At 35.0% G+C, this 19,632-nt stretch overlaps 1 protein-coding gene across 1 annotated transcript in view; it reads left to right on the top strand.

Annotated features, from left to right (window-relative positions):
* shank2b (SH3 and multiple ankyrin repeat domains 2b) overlaps nt 1–19,632 on the top strand; it is a 107,885-nt gene that overhangs the window by 14,079 nt on the left and 74,174 nt on the right. Inside the window, exons 3-9 of the mRNA XM_082160306.1 lie at nt 2,163–2,366; nt 4,500–4,571; nt 7,367–7,475; nt 9,766–9,917; nt 11,782–11,949; nt 12,495–12,611; nt 15,667–15,744. Of these exons, the coding sequence (XP_082016432.1) occupies nt 2,163–2,366; nt 4,500–4,571; nt 7,367–7,475; nt 9,766–9,917; nt 11,782–11,949; nt 12,495–12,611; nt 15,667–15,744 (900 nt within the window). The remainder of the gene's footprint in view (nt 1–2,162; nt 2,367–4,499; nt 4,572–7,366; nt 7,476–9,765; nt 9,918–11,781; nt 11,950–12,494; nt 12,612–15,666; nt 15,745–19,632) is intronic.

Below are 19,632 nucleotides of genomic sequence, written 5' to 3'. Positions count from 1 at the left end.
GTAAGTGAATAAGAAGTAGGATAGAGTTTATTATTTCTTAACACAAAAAAAGGAAAAAAAGCTATTTTTCTGATGACTATTCTTTCAGAGTATCCCAAGAAACAAGAAGTTTAGGTGGGACATAACGTCACTTTTTGGTGCTAATGGTTTTCATTAGTGTGGAGGACATTTTAGAGAGCATTTGATTGGACAAAAAATCTGTGCAGTGCAGGATGAGTCATACATTTTTATGATTTGTTTTACCTGAATGAAAATACTAAATTTAAATGCATTTATCTGAATTTTGTCAATATTTAGGAGTTCATTAGGATGATATCAAAACATACGGACACAAAACTAAATCTGATTTTATGTGCCTTTAACTGGTACAGTTAAGGTGCTGTCACATTTATGATTCTTTAGCGAATTTTCGAGGATGGGCAAATTGATTCTATATGAGTCCTTGCGATCTGGATTTTCAAAAAATAAAAAATAAAAATATCCACGCTGATTTCGCAACGGGTTGTTTACCAGCAGAAAGCGGTTTGGTTAGAAAGTGACTTTTTTGTGAGCTGTTTCATACACCGCAACACTACAGACAATAGACAAATGGGAATTTTTTTTTTTTGGGCCACAATTTTTTGCCAAAATGTGACTGCACCTTTACAGTTATTACCTTTTAATTATTAATGCTTTCCCGGCCAGTGACTAAAATTCCCGGCTTTCCGTGTTTTCACTGTTATACGGTAGGGGGCGCTATTACACATCTTCTGAAAGAGTCCTGAATCTCCTGATCAAAACACAAGCGAAGAAGAAGCAGAAACAACAAGCGATTTCATATAGAGAGCCTAAGTCCCTCCCCTCCGCTTCCGGCTCATGGGACCTTATTTCGAAAAAAATATGTATGGTAGTCAATGGCGAGAGACAACTTATCTTTTTATTCCATCTGAACTGTGCCCTGAATTACACATGATGTTTGTCAATTTAAAAGATAATTATGAAAGTCAAGAAAGTCGCAGTTTGTCATAAAACAGAAGAGTAACATTTAGTTTTATGTGAAAATCGCTCAATGAACTACATCTCTCGTCTCGCACTATGTACGTATGTGTGCAGTCTGGTACAAAACACTCAGGCATGACGGCGTAACGTTACGATTATAACGTAAGACTATAGAAAAAATGACAGACGTAAGCTTCAGTGAAGTTAGCTTCATTCATTGAGAGAAAAGGTATGACGTCACATGTGCGCCTTTTGGGTTTGTAGTCTTTGTAATTACGTATTTTCACAGTCTTACACCTCAACAGTTTTACATCAAACTGCGACTTTCTTGACTTTAAAATGTATCTTTTAAATTGACAAACATCATATGTGTAATTCAGGGCACAATTCAAACGAGATCAAAATATTTGTTGTCTCTCGCCATTGACTACCATACAATATTTTTCCGAAATAAGGTCCCATGGTGGTCGACCGGAAGGGGAGGGACTTAGGCTCTCTATTATGTAAGCATATGCATATGTAAAATAATGCGATCGATCACCAACATTAAACAGCATATTAATCAAGACTGCCTAATGTTACTGAATGAAATGTGACTGTGAAAGCATTAGGGGTGGTGTTGATGAACTCGATCTACTCCCATCTGTGTTTTGATAATCTTTTTCTCAGCTTTTTGCTCAAAATATTGTTTTTTTTATGAAACTTACCCACATTCAAGGAATGCATGAAGCTGGAATAAAACGGGGTTTTGTTTAAAACCAGAATGTCTGTTCTTTCTTTTGATATATTGCATGTTCAGATAGAATACAACAAAATATTCGGGGTACCATGAAATGTTTGTGAAAATGATCAAAAACACTGGTGGTAGTGGCTGGTGGCAACTTTTTAAAAAGACACTGGCGGGGAAAGAGTTAAGGTCATAAAAATGTTCATAAAAAAATGAAATTACGATCTTAGGGACATACAAAATGCATTTTTGTGTTATACTACTTCTTATTTTTATTTTTATTTATAAAATGTCATTGTCAACCAATAATGTCAAAAAGCACAGTTTGTGTTTTCTTCTGTTGTTTTCTCCCTCAGCACACAAATGTTTTCCCCTTGTTAATCTGTACACCTGCTATAGGCTGATAGAGCGTCTCTCTGTCTCTCTCTCTTTCCCTCTCTCTATGTGGCTTTGCCAGAAATCCATGAGGTTCAGTCCTGATGCCACAGTATGGGTTGCTAAGCAGCAGATCCTGTGTACACTCACACAGAGTCTGAGGGATGTGCTCAACTACGGGCTCTTCCAGCCGGCCGTGGATGGGAGGGAAAGTGGTTTCCTGGAGGAAGAACGACCCCTCAGAGACTATCCGCTACCCTCCACTAAAGGCGTTCCGACCCTTGAGGTAACACGTCAACTTAAGCTCGATCCATGATGTAACTGTGGCACAATACATGCAAGGATGCTAGAAGGGGACATGGGACATCACTATCTGCAAAGTACTTCCACAAACATCCACAGGAATTATGCTTGTAGATGCTTAACTAGAAGTTAATCTGCCTTGAACAGTAGTACTGTCCCTAAAAGGAAGATTTAGGCAACTTTAAAGATCAAATAGCACACATCTTTGTACAAAACAATCCATTTGAGTGGGTTTCCAAAATATAAGCTCAACATTTTGGCTTTTAAAAACTCCAGTATAGACTTTCATTGAAAGTGCGTTTTGTAAACACAGCTATTAATGTTTTATTCATTTGGAAACACTTTACAATAAGGTTTCATTTGTTAACCATTACATTAGTTAACATTAATAATGAACAATAATCTTAGTTCATTGTAATCTCAACATATATTAATACATTTTTAAAATCAAAAGTTGTATTTGTTAATATTAGTAAATGTACTGTGAACTAACATGAACAAACAATGAACATCTGTATTTTTATTAACTAACATTAACAACGATTAATAAATGTTGTAAACAATATATTAGTCACATTTAGTTCATGTTAGGTAATACAATAAATAATGTTAACAAATGAGACCTTATTGTGAAGTGTTACCCTTTTTTTTTCTAATTAAGGAACAAATCAAAATGGTTTTCTGTGGTAATCAACATGAACAATAATTAATATGAGTAATCAAAATAATTTTATTGTGAGTATAATTGACCTTGTCTAATTAATATTTATGTCAAGGAGGATCATCTTTTATAGTTTTATTGTTTTATTATTTTATTAAAGGAACATCAGAATTGCTTTCTGTGGTAATCAACATAAACAATAATTAAAATCAGTACCGGTAATTAAAAATATATTGTGAATATATATGACCATGCATATGTATTATTTACATATATTCCTGTTATCTCTGTAAAGCTCCTTTGAAACAAAATGTATTGTAAAAGCGCTATATAAATAAATGTGACTTGACGTGACTATTATTTATGTAAAGGATGATATATATATATATATATATATATATATATATATATATATATATATATATATATATATATATATATATATATATATATATATCTTTTTTTTTATATATATATTTTTTTTAATTATTATAATTTTTTTTTTTTTTTACTTTTTATTTATTTATTTATTTACAAATAAAAGAGCATCAGATTTGTTTTCTTTGCTAATCAACATGAAAAATCATTATGATAATCATAATAATTTTGTATATTGTGACCTTAATATACTTGCTACACATTGCATACACAGATTGAAAAAGTTTTCTGTGGTAGTCAACATGAAGAACAAATAATAAGTAATGAATTATTTTATTGTGAGTATAAAATATTCATTCATATTATTCATGAGGCATGACAAGGATGATCACAATGACAAAATGGTTTTGACATTGATGATAACTGCTCTAAATTGCTACCAACGCAGCGTTATAAGGCCGGAGTCCTCCTTAAGATGTGCTTTCTGTACAGGAGCATTCTCAGCTCTCTCTGTTAAAAGGCTGATGTCAGGCTGGTGTAACAGCAACCTTTGTAGTTCTCCTGTTCGTTCAAGCCCCAGGGCCTGATATAATCATATCACTATCAAGCCAGCAACCAACCAAAAAAAAACCTGCAAATGGAGTATAATGAAACATATTTCTATTTTATCATTTGTTTGAGCTAAAGATTATATAAATTATTTAAAAACATTATCAAGATTGTTTATATGCTCTCTCGCTTACAAAAACGTGAAATAGAATAAAACTCTAAATAATAATGTACATGATATTTGTAATACAAAAATCTTTTTTTTAGGTTGATGCTATATTATTTGGAGATTATTATAGTTAGTTAAATTTTATTTCTGTGTCATGCCAAACATTTGGCCCATCCCACATGGGATTACAAGACACCACAAACTTATTTAGCAAACATCTTCCGGTCGCATATACAAATCATATTATAAGTGTATTTTTTTTGTCAAAATGTTTTTTATATTGATGGTATTCATTTCTAAATTAAACCAATACAGCATATAAACTATAAACTATATTTTTCTCGGATTTAATTTTGCAGTTCCGCTACAAGAGCAGAGTGTACCAGCAGCCAAACGTCAATGAAAAGCAAATCGAAAAACTCCACACACAGGTGAGACTTATTTTTTTTAAATAAATATTTTGCTGTGACATGTAGATTAGCCTACTATGCATATTGGTCTATTTTTGACATGCAGGTGGTGATTAACTTGTTTTTCGTTATGATAATTTAGTCTTTTACATGCATATCAAATGGAAGCTATTTCCTAAATTGCAAGTAGAACAGGGTGTCGTGGGATACGACTGTTAAAACAGGAAAGAAACATTTGAAATCTTGCTTTTTATATTGTCACTAGGGTTGAATATCTGACATACAACATTCATTTTACATTCTGCTGCTAAATAATGCAGCAGGCCGGAGCATTTGCATACATTTGGACTTAGCGGGACTGTTGGGTTGAGATGTTCATTGATGTTGATGTTTTAGTGTTTTTCCCAGTTTTTGCTCTGTGGTCATGAGCGTTTTTGCAATCACCGGTGGAGGTTATTCCACGATCCTCGCCCAAAAGCAGTCCTGAAGCCCTGAACCATGTTTTAATTGCTGACTTCTTCCAGCACTGTGTGTCCTCCTGTGCTGTGCTCAGTGTCTTTATTTACAACCTATTTATCTCTCGTCCCTACATTGCTTTCCTCAGCATTTAAAACTCTCCCTCTCATTGCTCTGAGCTTTCAAGCTCCCTTAATAAGTTATTATATTATAGCTCCGTAAGCCGCCAGGGTTTGCAAAAGGATGACGTAGGAACAGCTTTGTGTACGTCCTTGTTTCTGAGGAATAGATATTCATCCCACTTCGATGAATTATAAATGCAACAGTTGCAAATGCTTAGTGGGGACTTCATTATGAAAAGTTAAAAGGTGAAGATGTTACCTTAAAGGTGCAGTATGTAATATTGACAGAGTGGTTGAAGTCCAAATTCAAAATATTGGAGGGAGTTGTTTCCCAAGCCCTCCTCAGACTTGAAGCTCTCGCAGGTTGCCAGATTGAGGACACACAAAAGGAACGAGCGCTATTGACAATGGAAGAAGACAAGCCTCATGCTGCAAGTTTATCCGTGTTTTAATATGCCTCTAGAGATTTTTAGATAGATGCTGAGGTTTTTTAGGTCGGGTAGAATCTGCAATCGCTGACCCAGTTCGTTTGCTGGCTTCCTTAGCTGCAATGCGCTGTGTTTTCCAGCAACTGGCAACCCGGGGTGTTGAAATACTATAGGGTAAATCTGGCAGATCACACAGACTGAAACAAAAACAGACATTCCGACACGGATCGCACATTTTAGAGTAGAATATCTGGCTGTAGCATTGTTTTCCAGAGAAATTATGTGAACTATAATTATGTGAACTCATATAACATATTATGGTATTTTTATGCTTTAGTACAATTACATACAGCACCTTAAGGGTAGCTTTTTCTACCTGATCTGACCCATACAAATGTATTTTATTGGCTTTATTCATGGAAAACTGTAATCACTGATGAATCCTGACTCTTCTCATTCAACTCAATAGCAGTTGCTCGGCTGGCACATGAATTCTGCCATCTTTGCTTATAGCTCTCATAACGCATTCAAGTCATGTTGAAAAGATTGTATATATGAGAAAACATGACAGACGCTATGGGTGCATCTGTAGATGACAGTAAATTTGTTGAAATGTATGAAATTGTCTTTTTTTCACTAACAATAAAAGTACCATGTTGCAAGTACAATATTTAATAGCATTGTATAGTTATGAAAATAATTGGATAATATAACCTTCAGTTTACAACACCTTCATAAGTTAAATAAGAGCATAAAAAGCAAAAACACTGATGTTCATTCTTTATTCAGCATTTTGTAGAACTATAGTAAAGTCCCTTCAAGGCAAGTCTTTCGGGCAGCTATTTCAGTCGTGCAATTACAGATCCTATCTCTTTGAATGGGAAAACATCAAATTCTCCAAAGCTGCTCACCAATTTTATAATAATATATGGCTACTTTTGTATGATTATCAATGCAGAATGCCTTTTTCCACCATAAAAAAGGTGGAAACACTAGATAGTAGATGCTATGCTAACTATGCTAACCACTCAGTCCTTTACCCCTTTAACCAAACATTTTCAGAATGCCTTTTTCCACCATAAAAAAGGTGGAAACACTTGATAGTAGATGCTATGCTAACTATGCTAACCACTCAGTCCTTGACCCCTTTAACCAAACATTTTCTGGTTGAATTAATCTTGAATGAATAATATTTTTGAATGAATAAAACCAGTTTTAGATGATTTTTGTTGGAAAAACACTGACAAAACACTTTTTGCAACGTAAGAGGGCGAATGTTGTTCCACTTTGTAGTTAGCCTAATGGGTTTAAAGTTGTTAGCTGGCATCAAAGTGTGAATTATTGAAAGCTAGTGTTGGTAGAACAGGATCCAGAACTTAAATAATGCAAACTATAATTTTTTGTGCAGGTATGGCAATTACTCTCTCTTTTTGAGGGCTTTGTTTGCGTGCTTGGTTGTGTGTTAGAGTTGACGCATGTTGATCTGTGTTTGTAGCATGCCGTAGCTCGCTCGTATCTCTTAGCTATGCCAAATCAGCTGTGCTCCCTCTCTCCCCCTCTCTTTCTCTCTCTCTCTCTCTCTGATGTCTCTGTACTGGGAGCTGCTCTCCTATCTATTTTTATCCAGCCTTGTATCGTGGCATGTGTGTCCCAGAGATCTCAACATGAGAGAGGAAGTGAGCAGAGACCTTTCACACTCTCGTCAACTGTTCATTTCCCTCACTTGTTCCTGTTCCTTAACTTCCTCCTCAGTCAATGTTTCTTGTTTCCCCTCACCTGCCCTCTCGTTCTCTCTTACATCTTCTGTTAGGTCAACCTGAGAAAATTTATGGAATACATCCAACATCATCAGGTGGACAAAGTTGCCAAGATGTTGGAGAGAGGGTTGGACCCCAACTATCATGACCCGGACACTGGTGGTAGGGGATGCCATATCAGATAACCTCCCAAATTGCCCATAAAGGGCTATTCAGGCCCTATTTAGTTGTTCTCAAACTACTGTTTTTGATTGATTACATTGCTTCTTTATCAACACAGTTTGGTCAGACCATTACATTATATTTCAGCAGTTTATAATTAACGGATTTACTCACTGATTTAATCCAATGGTTATGTCTTATTTTGCATGGCATGTGTTGTTAGGAATGCACCAATACCGTTAGCGATAATTATAATTTTTTGTTTTGTCCGATAACAGACATGATGGCTGATATCTATCTATCTATCTATCTATCTATCTATCTATCTATCTATCTATCTATCTATCTATCTATCTATCTATCTATCTATCTATCTATCTATCTATCTATCTATCTATCTATCTATCTATCTATCTATCTATCTATCTATCTATCTATCTATCTATCTATCTATCTATCTATCTATCTATCTATCGTTTGGGGTCAGTAAGATACCTGTATTTAAATGGTTTTTAAAGTCTCTTTTAATCACTAAGGCTCCATTTATTTGTCCAAAAATACAGTAAAAACATAAACAAACAGTAATATTGTGGAATTTTATTACAATTTAAAATAACTGTTTTCTATTTTTAATATATTTTAAAATGTCATTTATTCCTGTGATGACAAAGCTGAATTTTCAGCATCATTACTCTTTAGTGTCACACGACCCTTCAGAAATCATTCTAATATGCTGATTTGATGCTCAAGAAACATTTATTAATATGATCAACGATGAAAACAGTTGTTCCGCTTACAGTTTTTCTCAGTCGCTTTGGTGCATTTCTCACATCACTATTTACATTTGTACAACAGTTAATGCAGTTTCAAAACAATTAGTACAAACTGCAAAACCTAGTTGATAACCTGCAAAAGCGTGTCACTTGCTCAAAATGGATAGCTCATTCCTCAAAAGCAAGTATTCATGTCAATGAAAGTGTCAGTGTCATCAAGATGAAAAGTCCTAACACCATTGTTTATGAACAAGAAAGTCAAATGGCTTAGTCATGTTTTCATTATGACAGTTTACTCTGTAAATGTTTTCCAATGCAAAAAAGTCAGATCTTGGTGACACTACCTGAAAACGCTCAAGACAGCACTATATACTATTTGCACAGCCATTTGAAAAATACAGTAAAGTTACACATTACTGTATTTAGTGAGGTAACTGAGTACAAGACACTGAATATGTATGTTTCACATTTTTACTGCATATGCTCTTTGCAATTCTAATTTGTTCACAGCATTGTGCAAATTAAAAAATACACCCTTATTTACAACAAACATAAACTCCCTTTGGGTAGAGCTGTGCACAACTGGAAACAATATTGCAGTACATATTGGAACTGAACATTGGTTGCAACTAATGCTTCACACACCCCTTCTCATCAGCGAAAGCTGAGATTCACCTGAGAGAAATTGTTCAATTTAGGAGACATTTTCAGGAAAAAAAATATAATTTTTTTTTTGTAAAATTCTCTTGACAGATTTTGACAACTAGTTCAACATTTTTGTATGTAATGACTCAAGCAATGAAATGAGGACTATTAGTTTTATATGGAATGACTATTCAGCATTCACAAGTATAGTTAATTTTGACTGACATGACATAAGCAAATGATAATGTTATAAAACAGCAGAGAGTTGTATGACAGCAATTGATGCATGTCCAAAAGCATTTGCAATTTGTTGGAAGGAATGAGAAACTGCTACTATGATGTGCACAAATGACTAAATGTTGTGGAGGTTGAACTAACTGTTGTGCAAATGTAAATAGTGATGTGAGAAATGCACCAAAGCGACTGAGAAAAACTGTAATATTTTTGTGGAAACAAGATACATTTTCAAGGTTCTTTAAAGAATAGAAATCTTTTGTAACACTATAAATGTCTTTACTGATTTTAATCTATTTCTGTCCTTGCTGATTAAAAGTATTAATTCATTAATAAAGTAATAATAAAAGTATTCAAATCTTACTGACCCTAAACTTTTACATGGTAACTTTATATTTACATTGTCTAATGTCACAAATAAAGTCACAATTACAGTCTCACAATGTGATTATATGGTACAATTGTTACTTTGTTTCTGCGACGGCAAGTATCCAGTATATCGTCCAGTATATTTTACATGTCTAATTATTATTTTGATGAAACAAGTAAATCCCTTGATTAATATCTTGCTTATATTAAAAGAGATTTACATAATACATATGAATAAACTTGTTTTTTTGTGTGCTTCTGGTCCACAGAGACACCACTAACCCTTGCTGCCCACCTGGACAATATGGTGGAGATTATCGTTACATTGAAAAACGGCGGGGCTCATTTAGATTTCCGCTCTCGGGACGGGATGACTGCCCTGCACAAAGCAGCCAGGGCAAAGAACCAGATAGCTCTCAAGGTAATAAATGACCTCATCCTGAACGGCGGCACGAGTTTATGGCTGTGTTAGACTGATCCTCTTCTTTGATTGTCATTTTGTTTTTTTGTTTTTTTTAAAGAATGACTGCTGCTGATCTTAAACAGAGCAGTACAGTGATGTCTTATGGTGTCAGTGACTCTGCTGAGTTTACACAGGGTACATTTATTACCTTGACAGTTTACTTTCATTCAAAGCACACTCTGTATTGTTTTTTTTTTAAGGAATCAGTAATTAAGTTTTTTTTTCCCTCCATTATTTCATTGTTACTTTCTTCTCTTAACCACCATTGGAAATAATACTGCTGATGCACTACTGTTTTGTGCCTGGAATATTGTAAAACAATTTCCTCTCTGCCGTTGCACTTATTGCAGTATATTGTACAGTATATTGCTTGCCGGCCGTTTATTTAAAAAGGCTTCATGCAGAATCTTAGTTTATGTCACTTCAGTGTGTTACAGCCATAGATTTCCTATTTTCATTACTGGAGAGGCTGGGTTTCGTAATGTTAGTTGGAAAAAAAGTGCTTGTAGTCATTTAGTTAGGAACTAGGAATGTACTTTTTAGTCATGCAGTTATAAAACTGCTTGGTTGTATAAAATTTTATAAAAACCTAGACATTGTCATACCAATTGAAAAAATCAAGCGCATTTGTTAACATACATATCTATTGTTTTACATACATATTTATATTACATTTTGCAGAGTATTTAAAGGGAAAGTTCCCCCAAAAAGAAAAATTGTGTCCTCGTTTACTCACCCTCAAGTTGTTCCAAGCCTGTATGAATTTCTTTCTTCTGCTGAACACAAAAGAAGATATTTTGAAGAATGTTGGTAACCAGAGAGTTAACGGTAGCTATTGACTTCAATAGTTGGAAAAAAATACTATAGAAGTCAATGGCTTCCGTCAACTGTCCGGTTACCAACATTCTTCAAAATATCTTCTTTTGTGTTTTTAATGATTTTTGGGTGACATATTTGTTCAGATTTGTTATATTTGGCTACTAAGATGTTAAGTGTCTGTTTAATGATTGCTTACAAAAGTTCAAGGCGTTTCTTCTGAGATGTTCAAAAGTTTGGGGTCAGTTTTTCTATATTTATTTATTTATTTATTTAAAGAAATTATATTTTTATTCAGCAAGGATGCATTAAATAGATCAAAAGTGACAGTAAAGACATTTATAATATTGCTCTTTTACCCTAAAGAATCTTGAAAAAATGTATCATGGTCAACTGTTTTCAACAATAATAATACTAATAATAATAAAGAATGTTTCATCAAATCAGCATTAATAAATTTGATTTGAAAAATACATTAAAATAGAAAACAGTTATTTTAAATGTTAATAATATTCGACAATATTCCTGTTTTTACTGTATTTTTGATAAAATAATTGCGGCCTTGGTGAGCATAAGACAATTCTTTCAAAAACATTACTAAAACTTACTGACCCCTAACTTTTGAATGTTACTGTAAATGAAGTCAAAAATATAATTTAACATCACTGAATTAACCTAAATACATTAAGTTACAACAACAAAGCCAAAGGGTTAGATGACATAGAAATAGCTCCTTAACAATTGCACAAATTGTATTTTTAATTTGCCTTGTCGCACGTGAACATTAAAAAAGAAATTGAAAAAAGTCCCAGCGCACAGTCTCAAACCCATCACTAGCAGCTATCTTGAGCTGTGACGTAAAAGGAAGCAGATGAGAAAAAATAGTTCATTTCATGCTTTAAGGCCCTTCCAAAAACCTTTCTCTGCTAAAACATAATCATAATACTGTATTTAATGTATTTTCCTCTCTAACTAGAATCTAATCCTATGTCTCTTCCCTCTGTAGACTATGCTGGATTTGGGAGCGTCTCCGGACTATAAGGACCGTCAGGGTTTGACTCCGCTCTACCACACAGTGACCGTAGGTGGAGACCCGAGCTGTTGTGAGGTCCTGCTGCGTGCCCATGCCAGCGTCGCATGCCATGATGAGAACGGCTGGCACGAGATCCACCAGGTGGCGCTGTCTTTCACATTATAGTTAGCTGGTGTCATTCAACAAAAAGGGTTCTTAAAGCTTTCTGTTGGCTAAAAATGTTGAGCGTGGGGTAATATATGCACCGTGGAGTGAAGTTACACTAGAGCTGCAGTTTTATATGACAGCAGCTTTGTTCAATTAATGGACAGGTGATGAGATCAAACTAGTTTTAACGTGAGCAAATCATCAAGTCTGTCTGTTGTGACGGCGTACTGACATCTAGTGTTGTGACAGGTGGACTGCAGGATGCCAGTCATATTATTTCTGTGGCGTTTTTGATAGCGCTCTACTGGGAAAATGGAAAAGCAGCATGTAGGGTTTACTTTCAGACTCTTTGAAAGATATGAGATGACAGCGTACTGAAGGCTTAATGATGTTTTTATGTTTCAGAAGACTTCTGGATCTGTCGTAGGCTACTGTTTGAATTTTTAAGGCTCACAAATGCTTTTGTTCCAGCTGAAACTGTTACAAGATTCTTAATCTTCTCACAAAAAGGATCAAACTAGTTCTCATTTGTTCATCAGGCTTGTCGATACGGTCACGTCCAGCACCTGGAGCACCTCTTGTTCTACGGAGCGGACATGAGTGTGGAAAATGCATCTGGGAATACGGCTCTCCATATTTGCGCCCTGTACAAACAGGTATGTACTCAACACAGTACCTTTAATGATTTGAAGTCAGCTCCATTTAACCAGTCAATAAACAGAGGTTATTGGCGTCATACAACAGAAAACACTGTCAATAGGAGTATATAAAAACCAAAAACAATCAATAACGATTCGGGGGAGAAATCAATAGCACCCCAGGACTAGAGAGATGAGATTGAGTGCAGCAGGGAAGCTTTCTAGGAGAATCTTTGGGACTGAACTGTAAAAGATAAAGGTTGCAGGATGGGTTTTACAGACAGATGTTATAGGAGAACCTTTCGAAGTTCTGTGTTTCTTTAGAAAACTATGCATTTTAATGGATGATACCTGTAACAAATAACTGGAAAACTAATAAAATAAAAGCCTATTAATAATATTAATTTATATACAATATGTAAGTATATATTAAATGTATATTATTTACATATATTAAAAAAAAAATTATTTTAAATTGAATGTAATATTTTTTGTATGTATTTATTATAAAAATAAATATTTTTTAAACCTAGAAACAAATGCAATTTTAAGATTCTGCACTATTTCAAGGTCACTAATAAAAAAAAATAAAAAATAAAAAAAAATAAAAAAAACATTTTTTTTTTTTTTACCTGGAAACAAATGCAATTTTAAGATTCTGCACTTTTTCAAGGTCACAAATAAAAAAACAAAAAAGTGGCATTGACCAAAGAAAACATACCAAGTTCAGAAATTCATGTTATCTTTTTAATTAAAATCGTGCTGAAATAATATGCTGATGATAATTGGCAAATAATTGGCAAATTAATTTAGCAAAATGCATATATATATAAAAAAAAAAAAAATATATATATATATATATATATATTGAATTGTTTTTACTTCAACATTTTTATATAAATATTATATTTTTTAAATATTTGCTGTAAATATCTGTTCTTTTTTCTCATTCGTCTAATGGGAAGGTTCAGGGTGGAAATGATGCCATGTTCATTTGTATAAATGCCAATGACCGATTGCACTAATTACACTGTTCAGTATTCACCATTGTCTCCCATTCTATCCATGATAAACCCCAAACTGAACTGGAATGCTCATGACTATTAGCACCAGCATTCAGTGTTTATGAATGGACAACGGCCCATTACGTTCACGACATTAAGCAGCCAGGCATATAATCACCTTATGTTTCCTCTGTGGGAGATCTAGTCTGCTCCGTCAGCTCGGGGTCACAGCATGGGCGCCATTGTCTGCTGGAACTGCTAGCGCTAGCGGTATTCACTGTCGCTCTGTGTATAATATCATATTCCTGCTGTGTCATAGGTCATATTGATCCCACAGCCACTGTGTCACTTTGGTTTACACCAAAGATAACTATAATGACACGGATAAGTATATAGTTCTAAATTTAAAAGAATAGCAGAGTCCACTCCACAACTAATAATAACAGCACAGAGAAACAATATCATGGAAATAACTTTCACAACGATTTTATTTTTCAAGCTGATGAATGATAAAAACATCGACAGCCAATCAGAATTCATCCTGTTTAAAAAAGCTTGAGCATTTAAAGTGGAAGACAACAACACTAATATAGTTATATTTGAAGAGTTCAGATGCAAAAGCCTCTAAATGCCATCTGAAATTTTCTTGTAGAATGATCATTTTTATCAAGCTCGTATATATAAGTTCAGTAATTTCACTTAAATGACAATTAATAGGTAATCTTCATTGCCATTTAAGTGAAATTATTGAATTTAAATATACGAGCTTGATAAAAATGATCATTCTATAAGAAAATTTCAGATGGCATTTAGAGGCTTTTGCATCTGAACTCTTCATTTATAACCTATATAATAGTATATATCATTATAGTTATCTTTATAGTTTGTTATGATTGATCTTGGTGTGAATGGGCCTTTATATACAAGATCTGTAAAGGAAGACATAAACATAGAATTCAATATGTTGTACTGTCTTGAAGTCTAATTTTACACAACCTCTGTACTTTAACATTACGGACAACGGAATCGAACGAAATGTACGTCTCTCTCTCTCTCTCTCTCTCTCTCTCTCTCTCTCTCTCTCTCTCTCTCTCTCTCTCTCTCTCTCTCTCTCTCTCACAGCCTCAATTTCATTTGCCATCAAAATAAATATGCTGTTAAATACAGTTGAAACAAATCGCACCACCCCAGGTCTTATGATTAGAAAATATAGTTTATTTTAAGGTGAGAAAATGTCCCTGATGGCAAGTGTCATTTATTGATTTGTGGAGGCTCTTGAGTTCACTGGTGGCCACATATGATGTATCATGTATTTCTGTGTTCATCCTGAGCCGACCAATGAGGTCTTTATTTGAAGTGATCGGCCGCAACGAGGCGAAACCTTTGGCGAAAGATGCTTCATTTGTCTCGGTCGTCAGGTTCTCGAGCCTCGATTGTTTGCGATTAAACCCTATTGCGCCGATCCGTCACCATATCAACGAGGAACCTGTAACCGGTGCCAAATGCAGGCCAGGGATATTTTCATGTGCAGGGAATAGAAGAAGCATCCTCACATGTGATTATGTCTCATATACAAGGGCTGGCAGCAGCTGTGAAACTAGTATTAGAAGGAAGGTAGGAGGAGAAGGCAATGGAGGTGTGTGTATGTGTGCGATTGTGTGTGTGTGTCGGTTTAGTGGTGAGGCATTCCGTGGGTGGGCTGTTGAATCCAGCTGGATATAGTGGGCTGGAGAGCTACAGAGCTCTGGATCTCTCTCGCTCGCTCTCTCTCTCTCTGTCTTTCTGCTTTTGGTTCTCACATACACATTCACACATGCACTTAGGCATTGCTGCAGAGACCCCCCTCTCCTTTCTCTTTGGGTGTAGACTTTGCTGTAGCATCACACTTGAATTGGACTTCCCAAAGCTGAGGGAGAAGTCTGTCACTTTTGGATCTGGGTGAGATGGGATATACCTCTTGACGTGTCTAATTTTGCTCTTAGAAGGTCAAGAAACACAGATAGTAGAGCATCTGTTAGAGGTGGATCATATTGAATTAATTTCTCTATACATCTGCTTTTCTTCTGAAGGAAAAGTGTGCCAGGGTTCTTCTGGTTCGTGGAGCCAGCAAAGACGTCAAGAACTACAGAGGACAAACTCCCTTTCAGGTATGAGAACGTGTTGGTTTGGCTACTTTTTAATAAGTGAATAAAACTATTTTTTCACATAAGCTTGCGCATGGAAGTTTGCTATATTTTGTTGGTTTAGTGTTGGAAAAAATGATGAGTGCAAAATGAACTTGGGTCTATTTGTTGTTCTGTCGGGCAGAGCTCTTAATTAATTAGATGGAATGTCAAATGAAAGCGCCGGCATTATGTAAGACAGCACTCAGAGAACAATGTGTGTTCGATGTGTGAACAATGAGGGTAATTAATCATTTTATTATATTTGTTTGGTATCTTCAGATAATTAGGAGTTGGATAGGGGAAATAAAGAAAGTCAAATCAGTTCTTATAGTTTTCTTAAATGTTTTAACTGAAATAAGCCAGTGGAGTTTTTTTTTTTCTGGTAAAAATCTCTTGTTCTCGTGTTTGTTTACCTAAGGAGTTTCTTTCTCAAATGTCAGATTGTGACATTCAATTGCTTGTCTGACAGCAATGGACATGATCCAAGTCTGTGGCCATGGGCTGATGACAGTGTTGCGTTTACTGTTCAGTTGCCTTCAATAATGGCTGTGACTCCAATGCCTCTAGTCATTAGATATTTATTATATTTCAAACTGAAGCCATTTTTTCACCATAAAGTTAAAACTGAAGTAATTTTATTAATACAAATCTTAGTAAAACTGCTGCAGTAGTCAGCACGTATTCTTAGAAATATGTATTAAATCTGAAGCAATTTTGTGGCATTAGTGTGAATTAGAAATATAGGTATGAAGAACTTAAATAATAGTAACTAATAACTAAAAGTTAGAAATATAGTTAAAACTGAATAATTTTTGCGTCAGCAGTCATTAGTGCATTTTGTCATGGTTTGACCAGAAAATTAAACACCCTGTCTGATGTTCTCACAGAAACTTATTAACTCAAACGTTTTCATACAAATAACATTAGAATAAAATCTACAGGGTGATTAAGAAAAGTGTATATATATTTTAACATCTACAGTCAGTACCTACACATTTAACATACTTTTTTAATCTTCATTATGAGTCAGTTAGAGTTGCTGCGTTAGGAAAATAAAATAAAAAACCTAAATATTTACTGCCTTGTGGTAATTTCTACAAATGATTGTGGTTGTCAGGCAGAACTTCAATCATGACCAATTAGATTAAACGGAGATGGAATGAATAATTTAAATATTTAAAACATCAATTCAATTTCCAGTTTCAACATACCTGTTTGTGTTATAATGCCAAAACTTTGTATTTGTATTGTTAACTTAACGTAACACTTTATTAATGACAAGATTAGGGTTTACGTTGTAGTTAATAGTGACTATTATTAGCAAAAAAGGTAAAACTAAAGTAACTTTCATTTTTGCACCATAAAGTTGTGCCAACACAACCAGAAGGAATTTCTCCAAAATCGGAACATTTATGAATTAAGCAGAACATTTATTAATTCATGAATAATTTAAACAGAAAAAACTCCATCTTCAATTGGCTGGATAGCCCCGCCCATTCCAAACAGATAGCCACGCCCTATACTCACTTCATTGGTTGAGCCACTGTTGATGTGTGAGGCTGCTCGGAATCCTTAATCAAACAGCAATGTTTCGATTGCACCTCAGAGACACAGTTTACACTTTTCAGGGGAATAAAACTACAAACGATGTGTCTGTTTCCAGCTCGAATAAAAGTGTTTCAAGATTGATACGGGAACAAGCTTATGATGTTTAATTTATATGATTGATTTTACATTGCGATATATTATAATAGTAATATTTTAAGATCCAATCTTTTAAGTACCCACTTCTTATTACATTTTTGGATTATTTTGAGTTCAGTTGCTATTAAAACGACATAATCCTAACCCATAATCGCCACCCCTCATATCACTATCATAATGAATTATTAAAGCTTCAAAGCAAATGCTGATAGCAAAATGCCATGTACAGTAAACCCTTTAATAGCAAACACGCCAACATCAATACTGTACTAGACCACCCACATAATGAAAGCTTAACCCTTTGAAATGCAACCTCCTTGACACAAATAACCGTATCCTTTTTGCTCTTCGCTGCATCTTTCATTGCGTTTTTATTCATAGTTTGATTTCATAGTGCACAGACCTGTTCACCCAGCAAAAACCTTTTTACAATGTAGCATTCAGCATTTGTGCCAGGATTGTGGTTAAAGTTTAAACACCTTCAATGCAATATCCAGAGTGGAAAAATACTTGGTTTGTACAGTACTCAAATATGTGTTGTTGTTTGTGCCTCAAGAAAAACTGTGGCTTTTATTAGCAAGATGGCACATATCGCAACAGTAATCCAATGGCAAACCTCCAAAAACATTAAAATAGAGCTGAGATCATTAGTTTTGCAGTCGGCTCTACAGTCAAATGCGTTAAGTCAAACATTAGCAACACTTGCTGCTACATTTAGTGTTCATGGCTGGCCTCATTGTGCTAGTTGCTCGGTTTACAACCTCTAAAGCTTTGAACTGACCCTGCTCACTCCAAACCTGACGTAGGAGTGAAGTGTTTATGTAATGTACATATCAGAGCTCTCTTGATGCGTTGTTTAATGCGCTGTATTATTCATCCCATGCTGCTAAAATCATATTTCACGCCTCGGCGATCGCTCGATTACAACTCATTTAAGCAGCTCATGAAACTTCAGGCTCTCCTCTGGAACGCTCCGATCCGCCTGGTTAAACAGAACTTCTCCCCGGCAAAATCAAAAAGTGTTCAGAGCAAATTGTATTACAGCTACCCTTTTACTCTGAGAACGATGATACTGGGTCAACTGGAAACTGAAAAGTTCCAGCTCTTACTTAATAATGTTTGTGTGAATACTAGTATTGAACAGTTGAACAAATTTCTTAAAATATTTGTTTCAATTCTATTTCTAGGCCTTTACCGTGATGATTAACTTACCTTGCTGTTGTGTTTTTCTTCTTAACTCATCTAGCATTAGCTCTGTGCTGCAACCAAGCACCGTATTTCAATCGAAAAGGAATGCAGTTCTTCTCAAGCTCATTACGTAAATCTTAGCAACTAATTTAGTTTAATGTGAATGAAGTCTGTGTTTTATCACTCTTAGGAATCTAGTACTCCCAAACCCACAAGCGTAATGTGTGTTACTCTGCCTTGGTGCACCATTTCAAACCTAGTTTTGTTCTCACGACCAGACTTGGTGACCAGACTGATGAGTAAATTATAGATCTTATAATAGACTGAGTAACTAGCTTTTTAAAGGGTGGTAAAATTAAAGCCATTAAATAGAAATGAACATCTGCTGAATGGGAAGTCGTGCTATTGAACAGTTTTTTTTTCTTTTTGTTTCATTGCTGTGAAGGCCCTTTTGAGGTTACATTAAGCTTTGCAGGGAATAGTTCATTAAGGCTACAGACTGCAGGTAAATGTGCTCGTATGTGACTCAGATCTGTTTTTGTCATGACAGTGTGAACAGCACAAACCACATGGAATCTGATCTTTAAGATTCTGATTTGGGCCACTTCCATATGTGGTCCTAAAACAGATACATGTCTGATGCTTTGCAATGTGACCTCAGTCTGAACAGTCATATCGGAGTTCATGCGACTTTTACGTCACTCTAGATCGACATTCGTCACAATTTTGCACTCATGGGAGTCACTTAAAAGATTTTACATACCCGAAGTTATCAAGACAGTTGCGAAAGGTAGTCAGTGAAGGACAGTGATGTGTCAGAGCTCACAAGTATTACTTTATATACAAGCAAAACATCATAAATGTTTAAAAACTTTGTCTTTTCATTCACCAAGGACTCATTCAACTGATAAAACGATATAATCTGCATCTAGGTGTTATGTGACAGTGGTCTTATTTTTAATTCAGTCGGTCTGACTG

This window comes from Leuciscus leuciscus, assembly GCF_965113295.1.
Source record: "Leuciscus leuciscus genome assembly, chromosome: 25".
Lineage (NCBI taxonomy): Eukaryota > Metazoa > Chordata > Actinopteri > Cypriniformes > Leuciscidae > Leuciscus > Leuciscus leuciscus.
The sequence above is the reverse complement of the archived record's forward strand: the minus strand, read 5'-3'. Positions and strand labels throughout refer to the sequence as shown.